The 27,064-nt window shown below is 62.1% G+C and overlaps 2 protein-coding genes across 3 annotated transcripts; both read right to left on the bottom strand.

The window, feature by feature from the left end:
- Positions 1-251: 251 nt before the first annotated feature.
- On the bottom strand, positions 252-10,890 carry RPS6KA4 (ribosomal protein S6 kinase A4). Of its 2 annotated transcripts, none has more exons than XM_082477408.1 (17): positions 10,730-10,890; positions 10,556-10,627; positions 9,645-9,863; positions 9,434-9,549; positions 8,787-8,894; positions 8,502-8,582; positions 8,319-8,422; positions 8,073-8,223; positions 5,605-5,769; positions 3,718-3,846; positions 3,405-3,538; positions 3,215-3,308; positions 2,600-2,719; positions 2,271-2,465; positions 1,807-1,966; positions 1,454-1,617; positions 252-1,185 (listed from the first exon to the last, which is right to left on the bottom strand). In XM_082477408.1, exons 1-17 carry the CDS (start codon positions 10,782-10,784, stop codon positions 991-993), a joined length of 2,262 nt encoding a protein of 753 aa, XP_082333534.1. In that variant the 5' UTR covers positions 10,785-10,890; the 3' UTR covers positions 252-990. The 2 variants fall into 2 exon arrangements, with proteins under 2 accessions (XP_082333534.1, XP_082333533.1); XM_082477407.1 differs by having other exon boundaries at positions 2,546-2,719; positions 10,730-10,889.
- Positions 10,891-13,094: 2,204 nt separating this feature from the next.
- On the bottom strand, positions 13,095-26,933 carry CCDC88B (coiled-coil domain containing 88B). Its single transcript, XM_082477404.1, is given in 27 exon segments — positions 13,095-13,273; positions 14,069-14,137; positions 14,303-14,509; positions 15,079-15,245; positions 15,446-15,544; positions 15,775-15,920; positions 16,066-16,252; positions 16,458-16,601; positions 16,946-17,202; positions 17,585-17,725; positions 17,808-17,903; positions 18,655-18,772; positions 18,850-18,977; positions 22,107-23,321; positions 23,324-23,442; positions 23,619-23,727; positions 23,903-24,049; positions 24,595-24,753; positions 24,905-24,986; positions 25,136-25,281; positions 25,454-25,597; positions 25,673-25,756; positions 25,851-25,909; positions 25,987-26,056; positions 26,140-26,251; positions 26,415-26,557; positions 26,859-26,933. Coding segments are annotated over 27 exon segments (4,464 nt in total). The 5' UTR covers positions 26,919-26,933; the 3' UTR covers positions 13,095-13,217.
- Between the last annotated feature and the right edge of the window lie 131 nt (positions 26,934-27,064).

Here is a 27,064-nt window from a genome sequence, read left to right as displayed (position 1 = left end):
GCAAGCTTAGGTTGGGTTTTCTATTACTTACAACCAGGAGAATCCTAAATGATACATGGCAGAGGTGTCAGATACACACCCAAGATAACTGTTTGACCCTCATGTCAAAAGCCAAGGACAAAGGGTACCATCTTACCCAGAAGGGTCTGCCCTGTCCCTCCTCTTTGAGGTCTCAGGCCCCGTTGGCCGGAAGGTAGCCCCAGGACCTCTGCCCATACACACCCCCAACACATACACACACACATGCCACACACAGCACTGGGTAGACTTTTATTTTAAAGTCAAAGGCACAGCCTGGATGGGCTGAGGCAGTGACTGTGGATGCCCACCCCAGACCCCCAAGGCGCCACCCCCAGCTAGGGGCAGCTGTGCCAAAGAGGAGGGGATGGGTGAGAAGGGGGCCTCCCCTTTTAGGGGGTCGCCTACCTCCTTCCTTAGCCTCAATAGGGGGAAGCAGGTGACATGAAGTGAGGCAGAAATGCTTCAGGGGGTCCCCCGGGGCCTCTCACTGAGCATCCCCGACACAGGTCTTTGGTGGACGTAATTGCACAAACAGTCCCTAAAGTGACAGCTTGAGGGGTGCCCCCTCCCAAGAGCAGGACCTCAGGGGAGGGCAGGGGAGAGGTCCCAGTTTCTCCCTGTGGCAACTCAGTGCTTAGAAATGGAGAAGGAGCCCTTCCCTGCCGGGGCAACCCCCTGGGGGAGAAGTGCCTTCCACCAGATGGGGCAGCATCTAGGCAGAGGGCCCCCCACTCCACTCCCCGGCAGGCCCCCTCCCTCCCTGCATCTCTAACTCTATCTGGTAAGACATTAAAAAAAATTCTCTGCTTATAAAAATACTTCTGCTCTGTCTGGGGGTGGGGTGGGGGGGAGGGGAGAGAAGGGTAACAATCCCTGGGGATGGGGCGGAGCGATGCAGGAGGCCTGGGGGCAGTGAGCCGGCCTCCTAGAACACAGCCCCGACCGGGGAGGGGGTCACAGTGACGGGAGCTAGGAGGGGGGCAGGGGACCGTTGGCTCGTCGGGGGGCTCCCTTGGCGGCGGGTGCCCGGCCTGGGACGGCGGGCACGGGGGAGACGCGGCGGGATGTGGCGGCGCTCCGCAGCTTCTGTTTCCGCCGCTTGGCCAGCGGCGCGTTTTCCACGCTCTTCAAGAAGAAACCCTCGCGTTTGCCCCGATTGAACGCCTGGCGGAAAGGAGGCGGTAAGTTCCACCGGCCCGGCCTCGACTTCCAAATCCTAGCTTTGGCCCCCATCCCAGGCCTTCCTTCCCATACCACTAGGTCAGGGCCAACAGGTCTTTGGCCTCCAGCCTCTCAGACGGTCAGGGTCCCGACAGGTCAGAGGCCTGGACTCCGCTGAACTCAACCTTTCAGGACTCTGCGGAGTCGCCTGCCGCAGGCTCCGCCTCTCCAGCCTCGGTCCCCCACCCCTCGCAGGCCCCCCCCCCCTCACCAGAAAGGTGGCGTTGAGCCCGGAGCGCACAGCTGGCCCCGAGGACTCCAGCACGTCCGGCGTCCGTAGCGGAGGCGAGGAGCGCGCGCTGCCGTCCTGCAGCCACGAGCTGCCCCGCAGTCCCTCGAGCTTCAGCCGCTTGGTGGGATCCACAGTCAGGAGCCCTGGAGGCAGGACGGGGGAAGTGTTGGGGGCCTGTGTGTAGAGGCTGCGCCCCAGAGACATCCTAGCAGCCCCACTCTCCTCCCCACAAGTCCCCCACCAGGACACCTGACCCAGTTGCAATCCCTGTCCCATCGTGACCCCATGGCCTCCCCCTCCCCAACCATGATCTGTGACCTCCGGCTTCGCACCTCGGACCAGCTCCTTGGCTTCCTCAGACACGCCTTGCCAGGCCTCCCCGTCAAGGGAGAAGCGCCCCTCGCGGATCTTGCACATTATCTCCGCCGCCTGGCTCTGCCCGCCCTGGCCTGAGGCCCCCTGGAAGGGGACCTGGCCTGACAGCATCATGTACTGGGGGGTGAAAAGTGAGACCAGTCCAGACTAGGGGGCCAGTGGAGGCCAGGAGACTGACTTAAGCCACTGCAGGACCATTCACCCTCTCCAAGAGGCTAACTCCTGAGGCCCATGGGTTAAGAACTCTGACTTCCAACTCCTAAAACTAGGACGCCCGGACCCCAGCACCAGAGAGACCTCGCCTCTGTATTAGGACGACTTCTGACCCCAGCCTCAGACCAAACCCTGCCACCCCAACAAGAGAACTCCTGTCCCTAGGCTCGGAGGACCCTGACATCTCCTCGGAGACCCCGTCTCATACCAGAATGACGCCAAGGCTCCAGAGGTCGCAGGACTCGTCGTAGCCCTGCTGCGCCAGCAGCTCGGGGGCCGCGTACTGCAGCGTAAAGCAGGGTGTCTGCATGGGCCCCGCTGGGCTCTGCGGGCGCAGACGCGCAAACCCGAAGTCGATGATCTTCACCGGGGCTCCAGGCGTATCATCGGCGTACAGGATGTTCTATGAGGGCGGCGAGGCGGCCGTCAGAGACTGGCCCTCCGCGCCGAAGCCCTCCCAGTCCGCTGAGGCCCCGCGCCCACCTCGGGCTTGAGGTCGCGGTGCACCACCCCCGCCTCCTCGTGCATGAAGCTCACGGCCGACACGAGGCTGCGCAGGATCTGGCTCGCCTCGGACTCGCTGAAGTGCCGCTTCTTGCGGATGTGCTCCAGCAGCTCCCCACCCTGCAGTAGCTCCAGGACCAGGTACGTGTGCAGCTGCGGGCGGCGCAACGGGCCAAGGTCACCACCTGGGTTACTGTCACCACCTACCCAACCGGGCCGGGCCCCACCCGCCAGCCAGATCCTGCCCCGCGGTCAACATCAAGCTCCGCCCCCGGTTTCAGGCCCCGTCCGTGTTCGAACCCTGACCTCAAGACCACCCCAAGAACCACCTTAGGACTCGCTTCAGTTTCTACCCCGTACTTTTTTCCAGGCCCCCGTCCCTTTGGCCACCTGAAAACCCGCCGCCCTAAATCCTCCCCCTGCCCCGTTCCCTTGGCCATCCTCAGCTCCGCCTTCCGGTCCTCAGGCCCTACTCCCCTGAAATCCCACTTCCCTGACCTCCGGGTCCTCAGAACCCCGTACCTATCCTCAGGCCCCGCCCATGGCGCTCTCAGGCCCCGCCTCCTGCCCTCCTCCCCGTCCCCTCCCCGCCCCCCACGGGCAGGCTCTAGCGTCCCTGCGCTCCGCCCTAGCCCAGGAAGGCGTCACCTGGTCCTGATGCACTTCGTGCAGCTTCACCACGTTGGGGTGCGACTGGCACAGCCGCAGGGCGGCCACTTCGCGCTGCGTGTTCGCCTCCAGCCTGGGGGCAGGGCAGGCGGGGTCAGGACAGCTGACCTCCGGCCCCGCCCTCCCCGAATCCGCTCAGCAGAACCCCGCCCACCCCGGGCCCGCCCACCTGCGGCTGAGGATTTTGACCGCGAACTCTTGGCCGTTCTGTAGCTGGCGGCAGCGGCGACACACGGAGAAGCTACCCTGGCCCAACGCGGGTTCCCGCAGGTCCAGTTCGTACTGCTGGAAGAAGGGCGAGTCCTGGGGGCAAAGGGGACGCGTCAGAGGTCCTACCGGGAGCCTTGCGGCCATGCCACGCCCCGGTTCAGAGAGGCTACGGACCTCACCGGAGCCACAGCGTGCGCCTGCTGAAGCCAGATCTGGAGTCCCCAAGCCCAGATGCCCCCAAGCCCACTTCTCCCCACCCTGGCCCAACCCACCTGCATCATGGCGCTCCTGGCCAACGCTGCCCGGCCAGGCCGGTCTCCAGCAATAGACGCTTCCAGCACATCGGTCATCACCGCGTTGTTGTGGTCAAACAGGATGGACGGTGCCACGAAGGAGTATCCCTGGCAGAGGAGGGGTGTTGTCAGGGGTGGGTGGAGGTGCAGATGGAGTCCCCGAAGGCCCAGACCCAGCGGGAAGAAGGGCGGGGGCAGAGGAAAGACCCAGGGGTAGAGGATGTTGCTTTTGCATCCTGGTGCACAAAGGATGTGTGGACATTTTATTCCACCTTGTTCTATGATCTCTTGGGACCATGTCTGTCCCCCCACCAGTCTGTGACTCTACCTTTCTCATCACAGTGATCCCCCCAAGTGCCAAGGGCATCATCTGGCACAGTGTAGTGGCCCAGAATATGATAGGCTGAATACATGAAAGAACTGTGGCCTGGCATCACACATACTTAACTTAGGAGAATTCAACTCTACCCACTCAGGACAAAAAGTCTTTATTCCTTCCTTTCAAATCAAACTTTGGCCTCCTCTGCAAGGGGGGCTACTGAGGAAACGTAAAGAGAAACCAAAGTTAATTCTTTGCCTTTCCTAACAATCCACATCCTGGCAATTCAAGGGACTCTCAAGGGTAATTTTAACAATGTGTTGTTTTCTCCTAAAAATGCAGCGCCACTGTGCGCTAGAATGCAAGCTCCACGTGGGTGGGATAATTGTCTGTCAAGTTTATTGTTACGTCCCCAGTGCCCAGGTCAGTGCCTGGCACATTGAAGGCACTCAATACATATTTTTGAATCATTAAATGAATGAATGAAAGGAACCACTGATTCACAAGAAAACTTGCTCATTAGGACTGTGAGATCGAGGATGCATCGCAGTAGATCGAGGGATATTCAAGCACAGAGCTGTCCCTTGTGAGAGCTTCATACAGGGGAACTGATCCGTCCATACTTGATATTGGCCTATTCTTATTTAATATTTATGGACCATGTCCTACAGGCCAGGCCCCCAAGCTGGACTCAGGGACACAGAAATTACAAGCTGGACTCAGGGACACAGAAATTAAACACGTAGTCCCTGCCCTCTGGGAGCTTCAGACCAGGTGAGGCAGTCTCAGTCAGCGTCGGGATAAAACCTGACAAACTGTTTAGAAGGAGATTTTGTCTGTAGCGGGCTGGTGCACAAGGGAAGGGTGACCCAGGGCCAGAGGAGCAGGGAAGACTTCACATGCGGACAGCACTGGACAGCAAGGCTTGAATTTTGCCAGGTGAGCAACTATTCCCTCCAGGTTGAGGGAACCACATATGCAAAGGTACAGAGGTGTGTTCTGGAACCTCTGAGCAGTTCAGAGGTGCTAGAGCACCGAGTGGAATAACAGAGTGCTGAGGCTAGGGCGCTGAGCAGAGATCACATCATGCAAGGCCTTATATGCCGGGCAAAGGAGTTGGGACTTGTCCAACAGGCCTAAGCTTCTAAAACTGGGTGGAGGGGGCCTATGCCCCCAGGAATGTGATATGGTATGCCAAAGGGACATGCAAAGCCACAGTATGAACAAGGCATCTCTTCCTAAGTGTCCCCTTAAGCAAGTGAATAATTTAAAACAATATTTTTACATAACAATAAAGAGATATGATGGAGAAGAAGGGAAATTAACATGAAATTTCAAGATAAACCAGGAAATTCAAAGGCATGTCCTGCCAAGGCGGTCTCTATGACTGACAATTCTAGATTCCACACGAGTGGAGAGATCTAGAGGAGATGCTGAGTCCTGATCAGGACACGGGGCCTATGCAGTGCCCATAGGTCAGCCAGGGCTGAGGCTGGTAGCAGCATCCTGCCTCCCCCGCATCTGTGGTTCTATGAACGCTCACTCACCTGGAAGATGCGAGGATCCCCAGGTGGGGGGCTTCCGGGGGGTGAGTAGACAGGCTCCAGCCGGGTAAATTCCTCTGCAAAGTTGCCCACATCCAGCTCTGAGCGGATCTGGGGTCGGAATGGGGCTGGAATCTTCCTGGCAGCCAGAGCAGCCCATTCCAGACCCTGGAGAAAAGGAATGAGAGATAGGGGGTCAAAGGGCAGGAAGTGGAAACCCCTGTCCACTCAGGCCACCCTCACCAGGCAGCTTCTCAGTGAGGCAAAGGTCTCACTGGCATTTGTGTGGGAAGCTGTTCTTCCTGCCTCCTCAGCTTCTGTTTCCCTTCCTCTGATAACAGAATCCCTATTTCTCTTGGAGAACCACCCCTCCACCACACTCAGCCAATTCTGGGGCTTTTAATAGAATTGATGTGCAAAAAAAACCAAATCTCTTTCCCCTACTGGACTTAAATCTGGGAGGATATGGGCCTGGAACTGCTGGGGACCCCCTCAATGTCTAATGATGAAGTACCTGTGCAGAAAAGCAGAACCCAGAGACAAAGAAAGAAATTCCTGATAACATAGATTCAGCACCTGGATTCAGCCTTGCCTGAAGTCAGACCACTTTTCCTTGGACTTTTCATTTATGGGAGCTAACACATTCCTTTTTATGTTTAAACTAGTATGGCGGAGCCTGTTCGTTGCCTGCCCAACATCCATTCTCCTGGTCTTCCTTAGTACTATAGCCCCAATTTTATTTCAGGAACCAATGTACACAACTGAAAAATAGTATTTTATAAACTTCCTTGCAGCTCGCAGTGACCAATTACTTGTAAGCAAAAATTATGAGGTAGGAATCCAGGGAAAGAGCCTGAAGAGGAGGGTGAACAGTTGGTAAGGTGCCCTTTTTGCCCTTCCACTCCTTCTTCTTTGTGCTTCCCACCTGGAGAGCAACCTAGATAGCAAGAGCTCCAGCAGTCATCTTGTACCACGAGGCAACCTTGGGGACAGAGGCTACGTGCTAAGAATAAAGGAGCATTTAAAAAGAAAAAGAAAAAAATTGAACTTGGCTTCATGAAGACACCACAGCAGCCCCAGCCTGCCAACTTCTGGATTTCTTTTATGTGAGAAAATAAATAAATAAATAGACGTCTATCTTGTTTAGACCACTATTCATTCCTATCTCTGTTCTTAGCAGCCAGACTCTGTTCCACAGATATCACCATCTTGAGTTGGACTTTTTGTCACTTGCAGCCTAGAGGCCTGGCCTGGGCTTGAAGGCCCCAGTTCTGGCACCAGGGACCTGAGCATTGCTATCACCAAAGAGGCTGTCTCAAGAGAAGGGGGAATAAGGGCACCATCAGGCCTCGAAAACCTTGGGGCGCCTCTCCAGTGTGACTACTGGCCCACCTACTCCCAGCACCTAAGGCCTGGCATGTGCTCAGGGTGGGTTGAGGAATTCACTGAAGGAAACTGACACTGTTCAGTCACTTCGCCCACAAAGGGACATCTTCACCGCAGAGACTTAGACTCCTGTCTGAGAAAGCTTCTCTGAGGGCCCTTCCAAGCAGTACTTGCTGGGAAGATTCAAGGAGATGGCGCTCATAGCAAGGGTAACTGGGTGCCTGGCCCACTATAAGTGCCCAGAAGTGGATGCTTTTGTTTCTACGTCAGACAAGGCAAATTTAATACCCACATGTAAACAGAACATAACAGTTAAGAGCATGCGCCTTCAAGCCACCCAGTTGCGGGTTTAAATCTGAGCTCCATCACTTAGCTCAGTGATCTTGGGCAAATTACTTAACCTCTCTGAACCTCAGTTTCCTCATCTGTAAAGATGAAGATAATCAGGAAGGTTCTGAGGCTTACATGAAATAATGCAAGCAAGGGGCCAAGACACAGGTGTTCACTGTTACAGGGCCCTGCTAGGCAATGATGCTGGCCAGGCACAGTGCCTGAGCCAGTGAGGTCTCACAAGGACAGAATTCACTCTGCACTGCACCCTAAACTGTGTGTGCTTTTAACAAGTGAACAAAACCCACGTGGTTGATTCAGACATGTCCATCTGAAGAACAGGCACACAGCCTGTACAGGTACAAAGACCAAAACCCTGAGTGGATGCAAGAGTCATAAGATTTGGGCTGACAGCAGACCTGGGATCTGTTCCCAGCTCTACACTTTTACTGTGTGATCTTGGGCAAGTCACCTTGCTCCTCTGAACCTGTCCAGTGAAAGGACTGATGAATTCATTCTCAAGTCCCTGCCAGCCCTACCAGGCAATGAACCTAGAATGCTTTCCTGCAAGAACACATCTTCCAAGTTTCAATAGAGACGGCTGAGAAGACAAGCCTGGTTTCTTTATCTGAGAGGTTTTCCAAATCAAGTGAAACTGGCCAGCCTCAGACCATCCCTCCAGTGTCCCCCAGCCCAGAGCAGTAGCCCGGCCCCGGTGTGTGCAGACAGGTATGGGGGCGAGCCAGGACCCTCACCTGGAAGAAGGGGTGGTTCTTAACTTCCTGCGCCCCCTGGTGTCCTGCACCCAGCCGCTTCTTGGGGTCCTTGCAAAGTAGCCGCTGCAGTAGATCCTGTGCCACTGGCCCAATCCGGGGGGGGAAGGGAGGGGAGCACTTCAGGATCCGTCTGGGAGGATTGGTGGGGGGGCGTCAGGGGCAGCAAGCCCCCCCTCCAGCCCTGCCCAGGCCCCTCGGCCGCCCTCTGCTTCCAACCCTGCTCACCGAGACACCTCTGCCTGCGTGTTCCTCTCGCCCTCCAGGGTGAAGGGCGAGGCCCCCGTCAGCAGCTCGAAGAGCAGGATGCCCAGGCTCCACCAGTCCACAGCCTGCGGGGCAGAGCCGGGTGAGGGCCTGCGGCCACCCCTACCTCACCACACCCACCCCTCTGCTCCCCTGACAACCCACCTTGCCGTGGCCCGACTTGCTGCGGATAATCTCAGGGGCCATGTACTCGATGGTGCCACAGAAGGAGAAGGTCCGCTCTTTCTGGGAGGGCAAGAGGACCCGCCCAAGGCTCAGAGTAAGACTCGCTGGACTTGTGAGGGTCGGGGCGGTGGGAACTCCCCGAAGGCAGGGCCTGGATCTACTCACCTCTGCACCCCCAAGAAACGCAGAGCCAGGCATGGAGCAGGAGGCGGGAAGGGAAGGCCTGCATGGGGGTGCAGGAGGCCGAGACTGCCCTTCACTCACCTCCTCTGTCAGGAACTCCTTGCTAAGCCCGAAGTCCGTGAGGACGATATGGCCCTCGGAGTCCAGGAGCACATTCTCCAGCTTCAGATCTCGGTAGATGATGCCCAGCTGGCAGGAGCAAGAAGGCACTGAGGGTCCCTCCCCCGACACCCTCCGCTCTCCAGCTCCTGTCCCTGCACCTGGTCCCTGGGGAAGGGGACCTCCAATGCTTGTGGGGGGCCGGGGTGGGACTGGGCCATTGGATAGGAAAAGCCATTTAAGATGTAAAAGCAAGGAAGGAGGACACCACGGAGAGGCCGCAGGGGAGCAGGCCCCAAGTTCCCAGGCAGAGGAGCCCCATCTCATGACGGCTTTGGGAGCCAAGGCATGAGGTCTCCGTTTGCAGAAGTTCTGTGAACGTGGCCCCAGGAAGCAGCCTCGAGTTCCCTGTGAGAGGAAAGCCCCTTCGAGGAGACCCCAGGGAAGGAGACCCCACCAGGCAGCACCGAGGCCTTCCTTCCAGGAGGCCTAAGGGAAGCAGCTCCCGCCCCCACCAAGGCCACCAGCCCTCAGAAAACCCAAGGCCACTATGTTCACAGGCCCCTTCTAAGGCCCAGGCCCAGGCCCAGTCCCCACGGCCACAGCCAGGTGGCCAGGTCCTCACCCACCTTATGCAGGTGTTCCAGGGCCAGCACGATCTCGCCCCCATACACGCGCACCTCAGCCTCCTTGAAATACTGGCGCTGGTAGAGGTGGGTGAACATTTCGCCGCCGTTCACATAGTCTGGGGGCGGGGGGTGGGTGAAAGTTGCGAAGTAGCCCCCTTGGGTGGCCCCCCCGCCTGCATGGCCCCCAGGGTTGGAAGGTGTCTGCCCTTACCCAGGATGAGGTGCAGCTTGGCGTCCGTCTGGAAGGCGTAGTGCAGCGTGACCAGGAAGGGTGCCTGGCGCACCAGCTCCAGCACGGAGCGCTCGGTGCGCGTGTGCTCCTGCGTCTTGGCTCGCTGCACCAGCGCCGCCTTGCGCAGCACCTTCATGGCATACAGCTTCCCCGCGTCGTGCCCGCCCGCCTTCCGCACCAGGAACACCTTCCCGTAGGCTGTGGGAGCAGCGAGTGGGCGGAGGGTAGGCCATGAACAGGAGGGTGGTGCAGACTGGTGAGGGTGGGCATGCGGCCAACCCAGGAGGGTGTGCAAGTCGGGGGAGGGAGCTGGGGTGAAAGGCAGGTGTGCAAAAACAGGCAGAGCCTTCTAAGGAAAAGGTGTGCACACCCCCGGCAGGGTGCTCAGCAAAACCAGGGAGGGGATGTGCAAACCAGGCTGGGGGGCACACAACTCCGGGAGGCCTGCAGCGGGGGTGGGGGTGGGGTGGAGGGCGGGTCATGTGCAAACCTGTGGAAGATGAGACAGATGCAAGAGGGTGCAAAGCCAAGGAAGGGAGGCAGAGGTACATGCAGACAGGGGAGGGACGGTCAAACCCGAGGAGGGGAGTTTGCAAAGTGGGGGAGAAGGCTCTCACATCTCGCAAGGGGAGGAGCTGTGAATCACACAGGAGAGCTGCAAGCCCCCAAGAGTGTTGGCAGATCCGGGAGGACCTTCCAGGGAGGAGCAACGTCAACGTGGAGCAGCCCTGGGTGTCGGCATGCAAACCATGGCAGGGCAGGGCAAAGCAGGCAAGGCAGGGAGAGGCTGGGGGGCACTGCTGGTGGCCTGGCCCAACCCAGGTGGGTGTGCAAGCGGGAGGCCCGGGGCACCATGCCTGGGACACCTGCCGGTGGATAGGGTTCCTCACCTCCCGTGCCCAGCACCTTGAGCAGCTGGAAGTTCTCCACGCCCACCTTCTCCTCGTGCCCGGTCAGGTTGGCTGCGGGCACAGGGGGCAAATGAACCCAGCCAGTGCATGAACCCTCCCAGCCGGCCTGGGCAGTCATCACCCGGCCTGCACCCCGGGCCACCGCTGCCCCACCTTCGGTGATCTGCAGCTCCACCGCACAGCCCTCGTCCTCGTCCTCGTCCCCCATGGCCGGCGGGTCGCTGGGGCCCGCGAGGCTCAGCTCCGGGCGGCGCCGGTTACATGGCGGCTCCGGCCGGGGCGGGAGCTTCCTGGTGCCGCCTCCGGGGCTGAGGCGGGCGCCGGCGCCGCCTCCCGGCTCCCCGCCCCGCGCGGCCTGAGTCAGGCGCTGGAACGTGACAGCGCCGGGCTGCGGGCGGGCGGGGCGGTCCCGGGGCGGTCCCATCTCCCGCAGGCGCAGGGGGCTGGTGCTAGGGCTGTGCGCTCTGGGCCCCCAGGCGACCATCCTGGGGACCTGGGAACACCTTAGGAGCCATGCCTGGGGTCCGTGGATAACCTGGAGCCTCTGTGGGGCGGACGCTCCCAAGCCAGGTTTGGCCCCAGGGCGGTAAGTCCACATCAGGCTGTGCCCCAAGGGGGGTGGGGGTCCTACTCAGGTACTTTAGAGCCGCCTTCCCCTCCAGGGTGCCAGCCCTAAGGGCAGCCAAGCAGCTCTGTCCAATTCTTAGCCGCCAGCGGAAGTGAGGGATTTCCTAAAAATCACAACCCACTTGCCTCGTTTTTGCACTCCTTGACCTCAGCAAATAGGGGAGGGGATCTGTCGGTCCCCTTGACAGATGAGCAGCCTGAAGCCACGCGGCCACCCTTGTCCAGCTACTGCCAGCACAGCCCCAGCCCTGCACCTCTCACTCAGCGTGCCTCTCGCTCTTGGTGCTGGGCAGGCTAAGAGGGTCCCAGAAGCCGCCCGGCCCAGCCCAGCTCCCTGTCTATACCCCCCGCAGCCAGCAAGACCCTCTCCCCTGTAGACTTGCCTTTGCCGGGGAGGCCTGGGGGCACAGGCACCCTGAGGACCAAGCCCTGTCTCTGGGCTCCCCTTACCTACAAGGGGCACCGAGAGGGAGCCCAGCCCGACCCCCAGCAGGGAGGGGCAGCCGATTTTCTGACCGAATCTCTCTAAAGCAAGAGGACCTCTAAAAGCACCTCAGCCCCCAGCCACCCTTCACAGCCCACCCAGTGCGCGCACCCCGATGTGGCTCTGACCCCTGTGGTTCCCCAAGCCTGGCAGAGTAGACCTCGAAAAGGGGTGTCAGAGCCACATAGGGGTGGCCTGCTCTCCCCATCAGGCCCAGAGCCTTGTCCCCCTCCCTGACAACTGACAGGGGCCACCAATAGGGTGGGGCAGCCATCAAAGCCCCCCGCCCCGAGGCCTATAGGAGGGGCTTCCAGCTGCTCAGCCCCACTGGAGGCCAGGGGGGTCCACTCCCATGCCACCAGCCTCAGAAACTCAGGCTGAGAGGAGGCAGGCAGAGCGGTGGGTTATCCCCAAGGGGAGGGCTGTGGAAACCCTGAGTCAGGCTGCAGTAGGTCACCCTGGGGAGGCTGGCCTGGCCACCCCTCCCAGCTCTTCCCACCCCCAGATTCAGGTTGCCTCACCTCAGCCAGGCAGCCCCACCCTCCTCTGGGCGGCCCCAGGTGCCTTGACTCACGTCCTGCCGCCCAGTCTAATGGCCCCCTTCCCGGGTGTCAGTCATCCCAGAGGCCCTGGTCAGAGACCCCGGCATCCTTCCCACCTCGTGTGTCCCTCCACGACAGCCCCTGGCACCAGGCGACACCCCAAGGGCGGTAAATTCCCTGGGGAGGGGCTCAGCCCCCCCCCCCCCCCAAAGGCATGGAGGAGAGAGGACGAAGAGGCAGGAAGAAATAAAAGGAGAGAAGAGGGTACAGGGGGCGGGCGCAGGCCCTCTGGGTACTTCTCCTGCCCCACACTCGGGAGCCCAGACCCCACCCACTCTGCCGGCTACCCAGAACCTCCGCCCCCTCCCCCCACCACTGGGACATCCAGGCCAGCCCAGCGGGCCCCTCCCCTGAAGAAAGCCCTTTGCTGCCCCACGAAGGGCAAGGAGGCCAATGGCCACAGGCCTCTGCCAGCAGAGAAGGATTCCAGGCCACATGTGTCCCTGGCACCTAGTGACTCCTAGATGCGGCTGGTAGACACAGAGCACAGATTCAGGTGGTTGCATCCCAGCTTTATTCTCGTGTCCCTCACATCCCAGCTAAGGCTCAGAGATGGGCCCGGGCCACAGTCCCCAGGAAATGGTCCTTGGCTCGCCGTCTGGACCGGGCAGGGGGCTCTCTTGCCCACTCCTGCCTGCCTCCTTCAGCTGGGGGGTTTCCCAGAGACCACCTCCTCAGCAAGGGCCGCATGGCGGAGCCCCAGGCGGGAGCTGTTTGTGGGGGCCGGCCATCGCCCCTGTCCACAAAGTCACCCCAGCTCCAGCTCGGGGCCCCAGTGCAGGCTGTGGTGGATCTGGGGGCCCAGGCCTCCTTGTCCAAGGATTCGCCACAAGTGCCCTGCCTCCCCAAATTCTTGGGCTGCCTGGGGCCCCCGGTGAGACTCCAGGATCGAGAAGACTCCACTCCCAAGCTCCCCATCCACGCGGTGTCACTGGCTGAGGGAAGGGGCGAGAGCCCGTTTCTCTGATTCCTGCACCTCGACGCCTGGAGGGAAAAGCTCAGCTCAGGCTCACTCCCTCGGGGGACTCCCGGCTGCCCTGCCAGGCCTCAAACATGCCAGGCCTTCGCTTCGGCTGTTCCCTCTGCCTGGAAAGCCATTCCCCAGCTATGTGGACAGGACATACTCTCACCTCCAAGCCTCTGCTTCTGCTTCACCTCCTCCTGGAGACCTGCGTGAGCGCCCTCATTAAAACTGCCACCTGCCCACCCAGTGTTCCTGGTCTCACTCACCCTGCTCTCCTTTTTTCCCAGAACACTGTCACCTCCTAATATCCTAGGGCTGAGCTGCCCAGTGCAGGACTGGGCACGTGAGATGTGGCCGGTCCGAACTGCAATGTGCTTGGGTGTAAAATACCATTGGACTTCAGACTTAGTGTGAAAAAAATAATATAAAATACCTCATTAATGACTTTTACACTGACTACACATTAAAATGATAATAGTTTAGGCATACTGAGTTAAACAAAATATGGTATTAAAATTAATTTTACATGCCTCTTTCTACTTCTCCTGATGAGGCTACTTGAAAATTTTAAATTACACGTGGAGCTCACATCAGGTTTCTATTGGATGAACTGTTGTAGGTAATTATTATTCTTATGCATATTATTTGCTGTCTCCCACCTCCCCACACCAGAATGTTCCCTGCTGTATCCCCAGCTAGCACATCACCTGGCACGTCGTAAAGGTTCATTGTCAAATGAGTGAATGGGTGACTGAGGCCTGCCAGGGGCCCCAGGCAGGGCAATTACCCGCCCTCCGTCCCAGGCCCCCACTCACCCTCTCTGTTGGCACCTGCTTCGCGTTCCGCCAGAGTCTCGACAGAGCCATCCCATCCCATGCCAGGTCCTGGGGGGGGGGGCACAAGGCAGCCACTGGGCCATGAGGACCAGCACAGAGGCAACAGGGCTTGTGGGGAGACATGGGAGACAGGAAGGAAGCCCCCTCCCCCATGGAGCTGGTGGGTCCACAGGGAACTGGGGGGCTAATGGGAGGAGGGACCCTTTCCCTCACCTTTGCCATGGGAGCTGGGTGCCCCCAGCGGGCCTGGGCGCCTCTGTCGGAATCTCTGCCGCGGGGTGTCCCCGGGGCTGAATGACTCAGAGCTTCGCCCCACAGGGAATCTCGAGCTGAGTTTCCGCCGCCGCCCACCTGCCAGGGTCTCATCCCGCAGGCACAGGGAGCTCTGGGCCCGGCGCATGGGTGCCGGTGAGGGGGACCCTGCAAGAGGCACAGGCAGGGAGGGTATCGGAGCAGTGCCAGGAGGGGCTGGGCAGAGTGGAGGGGCCAGCAGGGAGAAGCTGCACAAGGGCCACAGGGGACAGGCGGCTGCAGACGTGGGGGCAGGAAGGGGCGCAGGGTTGGGTGAGTGAAGGCGGCAACAGGAGGCTGGACCCTGTGCTGGTTCTGACACTAACTCACTGTGTGACCTTGGGCAAGGTGCTTCCCCTCCCTGGGCCTCAGTTTCCTCATCTGCTGACTGGGATAAATGACTTCTCACTAAAGTCCCCTGCTGCTCCGAGGTCCTAGGTACCGCTGTGGTTGGGTAGGATGGCGTGGGTGGCAGCGCAGGCAGAAGGGAGGTGCCAGCCAAGAGGGACACAGCAGGGATGCAGGGCAAAGAGCTACTGGAACCATCTGGGGGAGTGGGGAGAGGTTGCAGCAGGGAAGGCCAGCGGGGAGCACATGTGCAAGCCACACAGGAAGACCAGAGGCATTGGCAAGCCCTGGGGGCGGGGGTAGGGGACATGGGGTAGGGACCATCTTGGTCACCTGACCCCCAGACCCACCTGTCCCATCTGCCTCCCTGCCCTCGGAGAGCTCCGTCTCTGGGGGGCCCCCTAGGCTCTCGGTGCTGCCAGCCCCATCGGCCCCCAGGCGCGGCCCCCCATGGGGGCCCCCTTCCCGCCGGGGCCGCATCAGCCTCTTCACCTTGTCTGCCAGCCAGCTGCCCTTCCTGGGGGCAAGAGGGCACAAGAGGGGGTAAGGCCAGGGAGGAAGGAGGGACAAAAGGGCCATGTCTGGGATGGCAAAGGCCAGGCAAACCCTCACTGGGGCCTGGACCTGGGCTGGGCCAGGGCTCGAAGGGCAGGGCAGGGCAGGGCAGGGGCTAGGTAGGGAAGATCCCAGGCCCACCAGGATGGAGGGGCTGCTCACTTGGTCCGGGGCAGGGGCCCAGGCTCCAGCACGCGGTACTGGTCCATGATCTTCTCCACCAGCTTCTGCTTCTCCCGGCGCAGGGCATTGAGCTGGTCCCTGGGAGGATGGAGAGGGAGGAGGTGGGCTTGAGGCCTGGGCAGGAACACGGGGTACACCCTGGTACAACCCCACCCGTTAACACAGCCTGACATACCCCAGGATGGGCTGATAAATCCCCACTGCCCCGAGCCCGTGGGGGTCAGCCTCCGCCTTTTCCCAGGCCCTCCCAGGGCGTCTCCCCATAAACAACCCAAGGGACAGCCACGCCGGCCCCCGCGGACCCTCACAGGTACTCGCGCTGCTCGCGGTGCAGGTGGTCCCGGCTCTCCAGGCTGCGCTCCAGGAGCTCCCGGTTCTCCCGGCTCAGAGCCTGCACCTCGGCCAGCAGCTGCCGGTTCTCCTCTTCCTGGGCGCTCCGGAGCTCCGTCAACAGCTGTCAGGGGCAGGTGTCAGGACAAGCGGGGGGGCTTAACAGGGCTCAGGGCCGCCGCCTTCCACTCCCTCCACGCTCTTGCCAGCCCCCAACGCCCCCTCCAAGCCACCCTTCCTCCCCAGCCACCACCCACCCCTCACCACACCTCACACTGTGTGGCCAGCCGGCAGGCGCTCAGGTCCAGCTGCTGGTTGGACTCTCGCAGTCGCAGGCTCTGCGCCTCCAGCTGTGCCCGCTCCAGCTCCAGCCTTGCCAGCCGGCCCCGCAGCTCCCCGCGTTCCCCCTGCAGCTCACCTCGCTCCCGGGACACCTCCGCCAGCAGCATCTGAGCTCTGCAGAGGCAAGGAGAGCTGCTCTCCAAGGGGACTTGCCCCACCCCACCCCCAGGCCCCTCATGAGGGCCAGAGGAGCCTTGATGGGGAGAGGAGGCAAAGCAGGACCCCACGGGGAAAGCGACCAACTCACCACCAACCCACTTCACAGATGGGAACACTGAGAACTGGCCCGAGGGGCGAGGGGCTTTGCCAGGGCTGGTACCTGTCATGCTCACTCTGCAGCCTCCGGAGCTCCTCCTCCAGGCCCCGCTGCCGATGCCCGTCCTGCATCAGGCGTTCGCGCTCTGCCAGCAGGGCCACCTCCTGCGCCTCCACATGGGCCCTCTGGGCCTGCAGCTGCTCATGCCTGCAATGAACAAGGAGCTAAGAGGGCTGCAGGGACCGAGGCCAGGGCGTGTAGGTAGCTGGACCGTCTGGACCTTAAGTCCGTCGTCTCCTAAGCATAAGCCCCGGGGCAAAGCCACAGGGCAGAATGCTGTGCCAGGCGCCCACCACTCCCGACCACCGATGAGCCCCAGGGTGAGCCCGCCCCGGAAGTGTAGAGAGCCCAGCCACACAAGAGGGCACAGCAATGGAGCTGGGTCCACTGGTGGCAGTGCTGCCTTGGTGGCAACAGACCCACCCAGGGAATCTGCTCTGGGCAGGTAGGGGGTGCCCAGGAGAGGAGCTGGGAGTTTGGAGGAGGCTCACCGGCCCTGCAGCTCCCGGTGGGCCAGCTCCAGTGCCCGCATGTTGGCCTTGAGGTCGCGGTGCCGGGCCAGCAGTCCCTCTAGCTCAGCCTCCTGCCGCCGCTGCAGCTGGGCCAGGGCCTCGTGATCCCGAAGCAGGGCCTGCTGCTGCCCACGGGTCTCCTCCTGGGAGCGCCGCGCCGCCTGCACCTCCTCCTCCAGCACCCCCAGCTTCCTGTGCAGCTCCTGGCCCTGCAGCTCCAGTACAGACTTCTCAGCCTAGGCCAGAGGAGGGAGCAGGGGCTGCTGGGTGACGTCCCAGGCCGGAAGGGGGGTGAGGGACAGGGGCAAAAGGCAGAAGGCAGGGCAGAGGAAAGGAGAGAGCGGTCTAGGGATCCGAAGGCAGAGGCAGCCGTGGAGGGGAGGGCAAGTGGCACAAGGCAGGGATGGCACAGATGGGGCTGGGGTCGGGACAGGGAAAGCAGGAGGGGCTAATGGATGGCTGTGGAGGAGAGGGCTGGTGACGGGGTGAAATGGGCACTGACGTGGGGCTAGAGGCAGGCAGAGGGGGTACGGACAGGGGGAAGTGGCAGGGTCAGGGGGAAGGGGCAGGAAGTGAGCAGCGACGGGGCAGGGGACAGGTACGCAGGCCGTCACCCACCTGCAGGCAGCTGCTGTGCTCCTGTGCCCGCTGACTCTGCAGCAGCAGCTCCTGGGCGCGCCCCTGCAGGCTTCCCAGCTGCCCCTCCAGGTGCTGCAGCTGCCCCTGCAGAGCCGCCTTCTCGGCGGCCAGCGTTGCATTCTGCCCGGCAGGGAGGGGGTTAGCCGGTGCCAGCCCTCTGGGGCACACCCCCCAGCCCCGTGCCCACCACAGCGACACTCACACTGCGCTCCACCTCAATGAGCCGCGCGCTCTGGGCCTCCGTAACCCTCGGCTCAGCCTGCTCCTCAGGCCCCTGTCCCACAGCACCCTGGCGCAGCTGCAAGGACAGGGGGAGTGGCAGTGGCCTGGGCACAGCGCAGCGGACCCTTACCCCCTTTGGCAGCCCTCCCCCGTCACACTTCCCCCCACTGCCCCGAATCCCGCCGCCCTGCCCTCCTTGCTCCATCACTCTCCACCCTGCCCTTTGCACCTTCTCTCGGTTCTGCAGCAGAGCCCAGCCTCTGCCCGAGCTGCTGTTTCTGTACACCCTACTCCTCCTCTGGGCCCCAGTTTCAACACTGCTTTCTCCAGAAAACCTCCCCCGATCAATCCCACACCTGCCAGCTAAGCAGTCTGCTGGGGGCCCGCTGGCTATGGTCGCCTGTGTTCTTGCCTCTGTCCCAGGTGGGCAGTGAGGGCGGTGGCAACCTGGTAGGGGGCTGCGCCAGAGCGGCGCTGAGCCCGCGTGCAACAGGGCTATCAGAAACGATTCCCCACTTAGGACAATAGCCGTTGAGCTCAGGAAGTGGTGGAGCCCATGCGTGAGGGACACAGCAGTTGCCTCAGAGTAAAGCCGCCAGGCTCTGCCCATTTGAGGAATGGGGGAGACGAGGCCCAGGCAGAGCTGCCTGGCTCCCAGCACAGTGCCCCCTCCTCCAGGCCCCAAATCGGGGCACAAGGCGAGCAACTGGCCAAGACTGAGGGGCAAGACCGAGGGGGTGCTACGAGTGCACGCAGACCTGGCTGTCTGCGTGCAGGATGGAGGGAGGAGCGGGCTGAGGCCCCGGCAAGCTGGGCAGTGGCCTCACCTGGAACAGCTCCTGCTCCAGCTGCAGGGCCCTCTTTTTGAGTGCCATCAGCGCCTCCTCCTTGCTGGTGGCCGCCACCTGCAGCTCAGCTTCCAGCCGCTGCTCCAGGCCCTGGTACCTGCCAGGAGAAGTCTTGGCACCCAGCCCTCCCCAAGTCCTCGCCTGCCCCTCTCTGCCCCTCGGGCAACACCCCACCTTTGCTGCTGGAACTCCTGTTCCCGCAGAAATTCCTGGTGCTCCAGAGCCGCCCGTTCCAGCTCACTCTGCAGATGCTCCAGCCGGGCCCCCAGCTCCTGGCCCCGCACCGTGGCCTTCTCTAGCTCCTGAGGGCAGGCAGAGAAGCCTCAGGGCCAGAAGGGTAGACCACCACCTTCACCCAGGCCTGAGAGTCAGGAGACCCGGCTTTCTGTCCTTGCTTTGTCACCCTGGGCAAATATCTTTAACCCTTTGGGGCTCTACTCCCCCATCTGTAAAATGGGAACAAGGCCTGGTCGCCTTGTAGAGTGGGTATGAAAGAGCTGGGGATTATAAGCCTGCCAGGGTGTGAGGGAGGCCCCTGGGCCAGGAGTCAGAGACACTCGCTGGGCAAACGTCTTCACCTCTCTGAGCCCATGGTTCCTCACGTGCCCAGTGACAGCTGGATTCACCCTACGTTCTGAGGCCACACAGGCCATGTGAGGGAAAGAGGGGCTCGGAGGAGCTGGGTCTGGAGAGTACCCTCAGCCACAGGAGGGTGGCCACAGAGGGCAGGAACTTGGTGAAGGCCAGGTCTAACCACAGTGGGAGCTGGGAGGGGGAGGGCCAGGATGCCGCTGGCCAGGCAGCCTGTGGCGGTTGGGCCATACCACTGCGGAAGTGGATAGGAGACCCACTCTGGCCTGTGGGCCCCGCGAGGTAGGTCAAACCATTCTGAGGTACGGGGGGTGGGGGCCCTGGCAGGATGAAACCCTGGGGAAGGCCCGACCATGACAGCCGCCCGCCAAATCCTGCCCTTGGAAATGGGGCCTACCAACCCTTACTCTGATCTTCCTGGCTTAGCAGCCCCACCCGGACCACCGCCCAGGGTCACTGCACTTCTAGACAACCTTGGCCACGGCCTCTCACTGAAAAACTAAGAGTCCCATGAGTCCCTGCTGCCTGCAGCCAGCAGCCACAAGAGCCCCAGGGCGGAGAGTAGGAAGAAGAGTGGTGCCCAGGAAGACCTGCATCTTGGGCCAGACCCCTGCCCTGCCCCCTGCAGGCTCTGGCCATAGCCTTCAATGCCCCATCCACCATGCCTCCTGCCCTCCCCCTAGCCGGGAGGCCCACTTGGACAACCTCCTTGGCCCCTGGTTCCCTGACCTCCCTCCCCTGGCCAGCCACCCCCGCCTGTACCACACCCAGTTACCACCAGAAACTGCTCCACCAGGAAATCTCACAAAATTCCCCTTGGTCCTCAGCCTCTTCCACCCTCTTGGTCCTCAGAGCCGGCTCCTGCAGCCGGCCAGCCCTACCCCTACCTTCACTGCCCACCTGCTGGCATTCCCTCTCTACGGATTAAGCCCATACTGAGTGCCAGGTACTGCCCCGAGCTCTCTACGTTCATTACCTTACAGGATCCTGTGACACAGGTATTGTTTTTATTCTGGTTTCAGGTAAAGAAACTGAGACTCCGAGAGGTTAAGTAACTGGCCCCAAGCCACACAGCTGAGTAGGGGATCTGAGATATAATCCAGGTCCATCTGACAGCATCTCTCAATCACCTCCTACAAAGTGGACCCCAGAGACAACCTCTTGGCCTTACCCTCTCACCCACACCTCCAATTCTCACACTCCCCAGGCCAAGCCAACAGCCTGTTCCTCACTCCTCTCCATCAGGAGGCATCTCGGAGCAAATAACTTATCCTCTCTGGATCTCAGTGCCCTCCTCTGTGCAACAGGGATGAAACTGGAAACTGCTCAGCCAGAACATTCGATTCCTCGTCTGCAGCACACCTTCCCCTCAGCACTGTGCCCCACTGGCCCGAACACCCATCCCATTGCCTTGTGGTCTCCTCTGCTTCCCCCGAGGGGCCTTCAGACCCGCAGACCTGACCACTCTGCTCACTTTAAACCCTCCAGTGACTCCTCATTGCCCTCATGAAAACAGCTGCAACCCCTTCCTTTGCTCATAAGGAAGACGAAGCCCTGCCCTATAGAAAACCTGCTTAATGAAGTCTTAGTCTCACCTCCCTCCACTCCCCGCCTCACAATCCACCCCTACAAACTTGGGCCTGTACCTCCTCCTGGCTCACTGCCGTTCTCTCTCCTCCTCCAGGAAGCCTTCCCTGACGTGCCCCAGCCTGAGTCCAGTGTGATTCCTGGAACCCCACGGCTCCCCGCACGGTCCTGTCTCCACCCCAGACTGTGAGTGAGCGTCTCCCGAAGGGCACATGCACTGGCTGCCTGGTACAGGGCCTGGTGCTAAGGAGATGCCCGCAAACATGCTTGACTGAATGAATAGAGGGGCTTCCAGGTCTTCTCTCTCCTCCATCCCCCATTCCAGCTCCAGCCAGCCTCACCTGCCACCCTTTTTTTTTTCTGGCCGCACCACGCGGCTCGCAGGATCTTAGTTCCCCGACCAGGGGTTGAACCTGTGTCCCTGCAGTGGAAGCGTGGAGTCCTAACCACTGGACTGCCAGGGAATTCCCTCACCTGCCACCTTGACCACTGGCACTGCCTCCTTATGGCCCCAGGTTCCCCTGTACACCAAGGTGACCCTCCCCGAACTCATCCTCACACAGGTCTGCCCACACCCTTGGGTGAATTTCCCTGCCTGGGGATGGAGTACCAACACCTACAACGCTGGTCCAATGTACTTCTCCACCTTCCCCCGCATCTCCTGGGCCCCTGAGCAACTCTAATGCCTTCAAGTCTCTGCACATGCTGTTCCCTCTGGATGAAATATCCTTCCCCGCTTAGCAAAATCTCGATCATTCCTTAGAACCCTCCCCGAAGCCTCCTTGCCCCGACCCTGGCATCAGCTCCCCTTCCCATGGGGCTCCCAAAGCACTTTGCCTGTAACAACCAACGTATCTTGAGCCTTTGCCCCGCATGAACTAGGCTCTTCACGCCATTATCTCCCTTGGTCTTCCAAAGACCCGCTGAGGCAGCGACGAAGAGCACGCCCATTTTACAGAGGGAGGCACCGGGGCAGAGCTGAGTAAAGCACCACAGTCAGAGAGCCAGGATTTGCACCCAGGCCATCTAGCTCCGTGCCCACCTGCTACAGCCACCCCATCAAAGGCAGGGGACATCTGCCCCTCTCCCAAGCCAGGCATGCATTTGGGAGGCAGGAGAGGACTTCGCCTTTCTATTTCCGGCCCCAGCTCAGTGCTGGGCACTCAGCAGCTGCTGATGGAATTAATAACCCAAAACCCCAGCAAATGGCCTGGAACCCTGTTTCCTGACCCTGGCTACGAGCCCCGACATACCTCCTGGAGGGCCTGCCTCTCCCGGCGCTCCCTCTCGGCCTCCTCCAGGCACCGGCGGCTCTCGCTCTGCAGCACCTGCAACCGCTCCTCGGCCGCCTCGGCCCGGGCCCGCAGCCTGGGCGCCTCTCGCTCCCACTGCCTCCGCTCGCGGCCCGTGGCTGCCAGCACCTCCGCCAGCGCCTCCCGCTCCCGCGACGCAGCCTCCAGCTCCCGGCCGGCGGCCTCCACCGCCTCCCGCAGCCGGGCCAGCTCCCAGGCCTGGGCCTCCACCTCCCGGTGGGCCTCGGCCTCTGCCCCCCGAGCCTGAGCCAGCTCCTCGGAGAGGCGGGCGGCCTCCGTGCCTCGGGCCTCCAGCCTCCAGGCCTGGGCCTCCAGCTCAGCTCGAAGAGCCTCAGCCTCTGTCCTCAGCCGTGCCGTCTCCTCCTTGAGGGCCTCCGGCTCGGGGACACCACTGGCCAGGATCTCCCCTGGGATCCTCCCCTCCCAGGTCTGGGCCTCAGGAGCCCCTTCCAGCTTCTGCTGTGGTTTTTGTTGGGCTGGGTCCCCAGCCATCCTCTCCAACTTCTGTTCATGCTCTCTGGCCTCTGCTTGCCCCTTGGGTAGCTCCAGCCTCCAGTCTAGGGTCTCCTGCTCCTCCAACCGCCCACAGAGGCTGGGCTCCGCAAGTCCAGGTTTGCTCTCAGGGTCCTCCTGTCTCAGCCCCAAGGCCTCGGGCACCGACTCTCCAGTCTCTCCTCCCAGCGACAGCTGGGCCTGAATTTTCATCTCTGGACCCTGAGGTGGGGCCACAGAGGCAGGGGTCTGGAGAGGGGCTCCAAGGCCAGCCTTCTTCAGGGACTCCTGCGTCTCTACAGCGGGGCCTGACTCCTGGGCCATCGTGTCTACAGGCGCCATGACGGCCGCCTGGAGGGGCCTCTCCACCACCTTTGGGTCCAAATCAGATGCCTGAGGACACTCAGCTGACCCGTCGAGGGCTGAATCTGACGCCAGGGGAGCCGGGTCCAAAGCCTGGGGGCCTTCATCCCCTGCCTGACCAGCCAAGCCCTGGGGGCCATGGTCTGAGGGCAGCCGAGTCTGGGGAGCTGAGTCTGGCTCTGGAATCACGGAGTCCTCGCTCGGCTCCTCCAGCAGGGGGCGCTGAGGGCACATGAGAGGGCTGGTCAAACCCAGAGGAGGATGCAGGAAGGACGTGCTGATGCTTGGGGGAGGGGACTCACCTGCAGCGCCCGGAGCAGGCCTCGAAGCTCCTGATTCTCCCGCTCCAGGGTCCGCAGCCGCCCGGCCTCTGCCTCCCTCACTTCGTCGTGCAGAGAGAGAGCCGCTCCTGGCAGGGGCGCTGGGGTGTGGGAGATGAGGTCAGGACCCCTCTGCTCCCTTATGGCTCCTCACCCACACCCTCCACCCCCCGACACACCCGGGGGAAGGGGATGAAATCAGAAGCTGTCCCCACTAAGGTGCAGGAAAACACAGGCAGCCTCCCACCCACAGCCCCTCCACTGGGGTCCCACTCACCCTCCCCAGGAGAGCCCGGGGCTGGCTCCAGGCTCCGCTGAACCTCCAACTCCAGCTCCACGTTCTCCTCTGCCAGCTGGTCCACCTGATGCCGCAGGGAGTCCAGCTCCTGGGGGGAAGAGCAGGGTCAGAGAAGCCCTCCCCGCCAGGGCCAGGCCAAGCGTGTGGGCTAGAGGGTCACTAGAGGAAACAAGGAGTAGGAGTCACAGGGATCACCAAGGAACCCTGGGGACCACTGGGGTCACAGATCACTGCGTGACCAGGGGTCACTCTGGGAATCTCACCGCATGGGCCTCGCCCAGCCGGGTCCGCAGCAGCAGGTTCTCCCGCTGGGTCTCATGCAGCCGAGCACAGCGCTCCTGAGCGGCCTCCAGCTGCTCCTCCAGCAGCGCCTTCGAGGCTTCCAGAGCCCCCGAGAGCACCCGCTCCTCCTGGTGGGGGAGCGGAGAGAGCCGGTGGTGCGATGCCCCCAGCACTCCGGGGCCACAGACCCTGGCTCCCCTCCCCCATCTGACCCTGCACCCCTGTTGCTCTCCAGGCCCCGCCTCTCCCCTCCATCTGCCCCTCCCCCTCCAAGGTTTCTCCAGGTACCACTTTCCCTAGCACCCGGCCCCGCCCTTCTCCTACGTAGGCCCTGCCCCTTCTCCCCAGGAACTGCCTTCCGAGGTCCTTCTAAGCCCCACTTAGCCCCGTTGCTGTGTGCTCTCTCCAGACCCTGCCTCCCCTACAACTGGCCCCACCCTCCTCTCCAGGACCTACCCGTACCTACAGCCTCCACCTCTCCCCTCCATCTGCCCCATCCTCCAGAGGGCCTGTCCCCAGACACCACCTGACCGCGTTCTCCTAGCGATGCCTATTCCCTCCATCAGGCCTGACCCTTCCCTTGGCCCAAATTCGCTCCTCTCGAGGCCCACCCTGTCCCCGGCAGGCCGCGCCCCCCATGCCCCGCCCCCTGCAGCCGCGTCTCCCGCCTCACCTCCAGCTGGCCCTTGCAGGCCTCTGCTGCCTGCAGCCGCTCCCGGCAGCGTCGCAGTTCCTCCTGCAGGCGGGGCAGGCGGCCGGCCCGCTCCCGCAGCGCCTCCGCCTCCTCGCGGTACAGCTCGGCCCGCTTGGCCTGTCCCGACAGCGCCTGGGCCTGGGCCAGACGATGCGGAGCTAGGAAGGGCCACCCGCTGGCCAGAGGGATTAGGACGGGAAGGAGCCGGGTTGGGGGAGGCAGTAGGCTGGGGAAGGTGCGGGGTAGCGGGTTAGGGAATGCGGCCATGTTTGGGGGCATCTGAGCGCACCTCCTGGCGGAGCCTTCGAATCTCGGCCTCCAAGCCCTGCACCTCCACCTGGGAATCTAGCAGCAGCTCGGCTTTCTCCTCCCTGGAGGGAAGGGACGCAGGAGGGGTCTGGGGACCTGCACCCTCCAGCCCTTGCTAGGCCTGATCCCCATCCGGACCCCATCCAGACCTAACCTGCGCTCCCTGCCCGCCCCCCCCGCCCCCAGGTCCTTCCCAGCCAGCGGCGCTCACAGCTCCTGCCGGACGCGCCGAAGTTGGGCCTTGGTGTTGGCCAGCTGCAGGGCCAGGTGGTGTGAGGCGCCCTCCGGGGGAGTCCTGGCAGGAGCCTCAGGCAACAAGGGGGCCGCCTGCCGCTCCAGCAGCAGTTCAGCCAGCCGCTGGGGGACATCAAAGGTCAGGAGTCAGGAGTAACCCATCCCAAGAGCCCCACATCTGCCCCCAAGCACCACAAGATGCATGTGACTGTTGCAGCGCTCCACCCCCAACCACACCTCCGGCACACGGCTGGGTCCCCGTGGTCCTCCTCTTCCTCCTCCTGCCGCCTCTTACCTGGGCCCCCACGTCCCGCTCCCGAGCCAGCCTCAACAGTGTCCCCACCAGGCTCCGGGACAGCATCTCCAGCTCCGGAGGCGCCAGCTCCCCAGGCTCAGGCCCAGCCAGCGCCAGCACCAAGCCGGCCCCGGGCTGGGTCACCTGGAGGCACAGGGAGAGCAGGTCAGCCAAAGAAGTAGGGGGCAGGGTGTCCCAGACGGCCGACCAAAGTTGTACCTCCTGGATGGCGGCAGCCAGCTCACTCTGGACCTCGAGGCTGAGGCCCTGGATGTGCCGGATGAACAGTTCCCGGTGCTCACACTGCAGGGGGACGAGGAGGGGATGGCGAGGCTCACCCCGGAGGCTCCCACCTCTGCGGCCAAAGCTGGACCCTGCCCTTCCCTCCCCCGCTCACCTGCACCGATGCCCCCAGCAATAGCCTGAGGATGCCTTCCAGCTCCTCCACCGCCTCCTCTGCAGGGCACAAGCCACAAGGGGTTAACGGGCAGGGATAGGGGGAAGAAGGAGGAAGGGGTGGTGGGAGAGAGCACCTGAGAAGGGGTCAAACCCCAGCGCCTGGAGGTCTGGGGGTGGAGACAGGATCAGCAACTGCAGCTCCTCCTGGGGCGGATGGGGTGGGAGATGTGAGAAGGGCCTTCCTGCAGGGGGCTCCCAGGCTCAGCCTCCCCCTCCTGACCCCTCACCTGGTAGAAGTCCCTCAGTCGGCCCCACAGGTGGTTGAGGTTCCACACCCGCCAGGCTGCGGGACCATCGTGGCCCCTGATCATTTGAGGGCCGCCTCGGGAATTGGGGGCACTGTGGGCACAGGGGACAATAGGTGGGAGGGGTAACTGAGGACCCACCTCCCCTAAACCAGGCTCTGCCAACCACCCCTCAGGCTCTTCCCACCAGGTTGCCTGGCCCCCCTCCCCTCAAACCCCTCCGCAGCTGCCCCGAGTCATCCTCTGATGCCCCTTACATGATGCCCAGCACCCGGAGGAGCAGGGCCCCGTCGCTGAGACGTGAGAACCTCTTCTCCGGACAAAGAGGCCCCTCTCCTTCCTCCTCCTCTTCCCCCTCTGGCTCCTCCGCCTCCCCCACCAGCCCGGCCAGTCCCAGCGCCTGTGGGGACACAAAGGAGTCAGCTGGCCTGGGTGGGAGGCCCGCAGCAGCAGAGTGAACCCTGAGCCCCTCTGACCTGCCTCCTGAGCCCACGCAGCCCCCTCCTCACCAGTCCCCTGAATGCCAGTGGCCACGGGCCTGGACCCCTTTTCCTGCCGCACAGCTGCCTGGACTTCTCCATCCCCACCTGAGCCCGCCCCTCCCCTCAGGCCCCAGCTCTGCCCCCTCTCCCCCCACCCCACACCAGCCCCTCCCTGCTGCTCATTTCCCCTCCCCAGACTCCCTCCCACTGCCCCCTCACCCAGGTGGCCAGGCTCCCACTCAGGAAGTCTCTGATCCTGGGCCCCTTGCCCCCATCCATGACGGGGTCAGGGTGTTGGTCCCGCTGTGGCGGCTACACCTGCCCTGAGAGGAAGAGGAAGTCCCCGAGTGGGCCCAGGCCCAGCCACAGACACCCTGTGCAGCTTCCTCCTTCCGGGTGCTGGCAGGCCCGTGCACCCCGGAGTC

Source organism: Balaenoptera physalus (assembly GCF_965194825.1).
Source record: "Balaenoptera physalus genome assembly, chromosome: 10".
Classification (NCBI taxonomy): Eukaryota; Metazoa; Chordata; class Mammalia; order Artiodactyla; family Balaenopteridae; genus Balaenoptera; species Balaenoptera physalus.
Note: the sequence above shows the minus strand (reverse complement) of the source record. Positions and strands in the feature narration are given on the sequence as shown.

What these genes read in the sequence shown, in the direction of transcription:
- RPS6KA4 (XM_082477407.1), bottom strand. Translation starts at nt 10,784, where the DNA reads ATGGGGGACGAGGACGAGGACGAGGGCTGTGCGGTGGAGCTGCAGATC. An exon ending in CCCTGGAACACCTGCATAAG is followed by an intron (nt 8,895 to 9,433) that starts GTGGGTGAGGAC and finishes TGCTCCTGCCAG; the next exon opens with CTGGGCATCATCTACCGAGA. An exon ending in GCAAGTCGGGCCACGGCAAG is followed by an intron (nt 8,423 to 8,501) that starts GTGGGTTGTCAG and finishes TCTGCCCCGCAG; the next exon opens with GCTGTGGACTGGTGGAGCCT.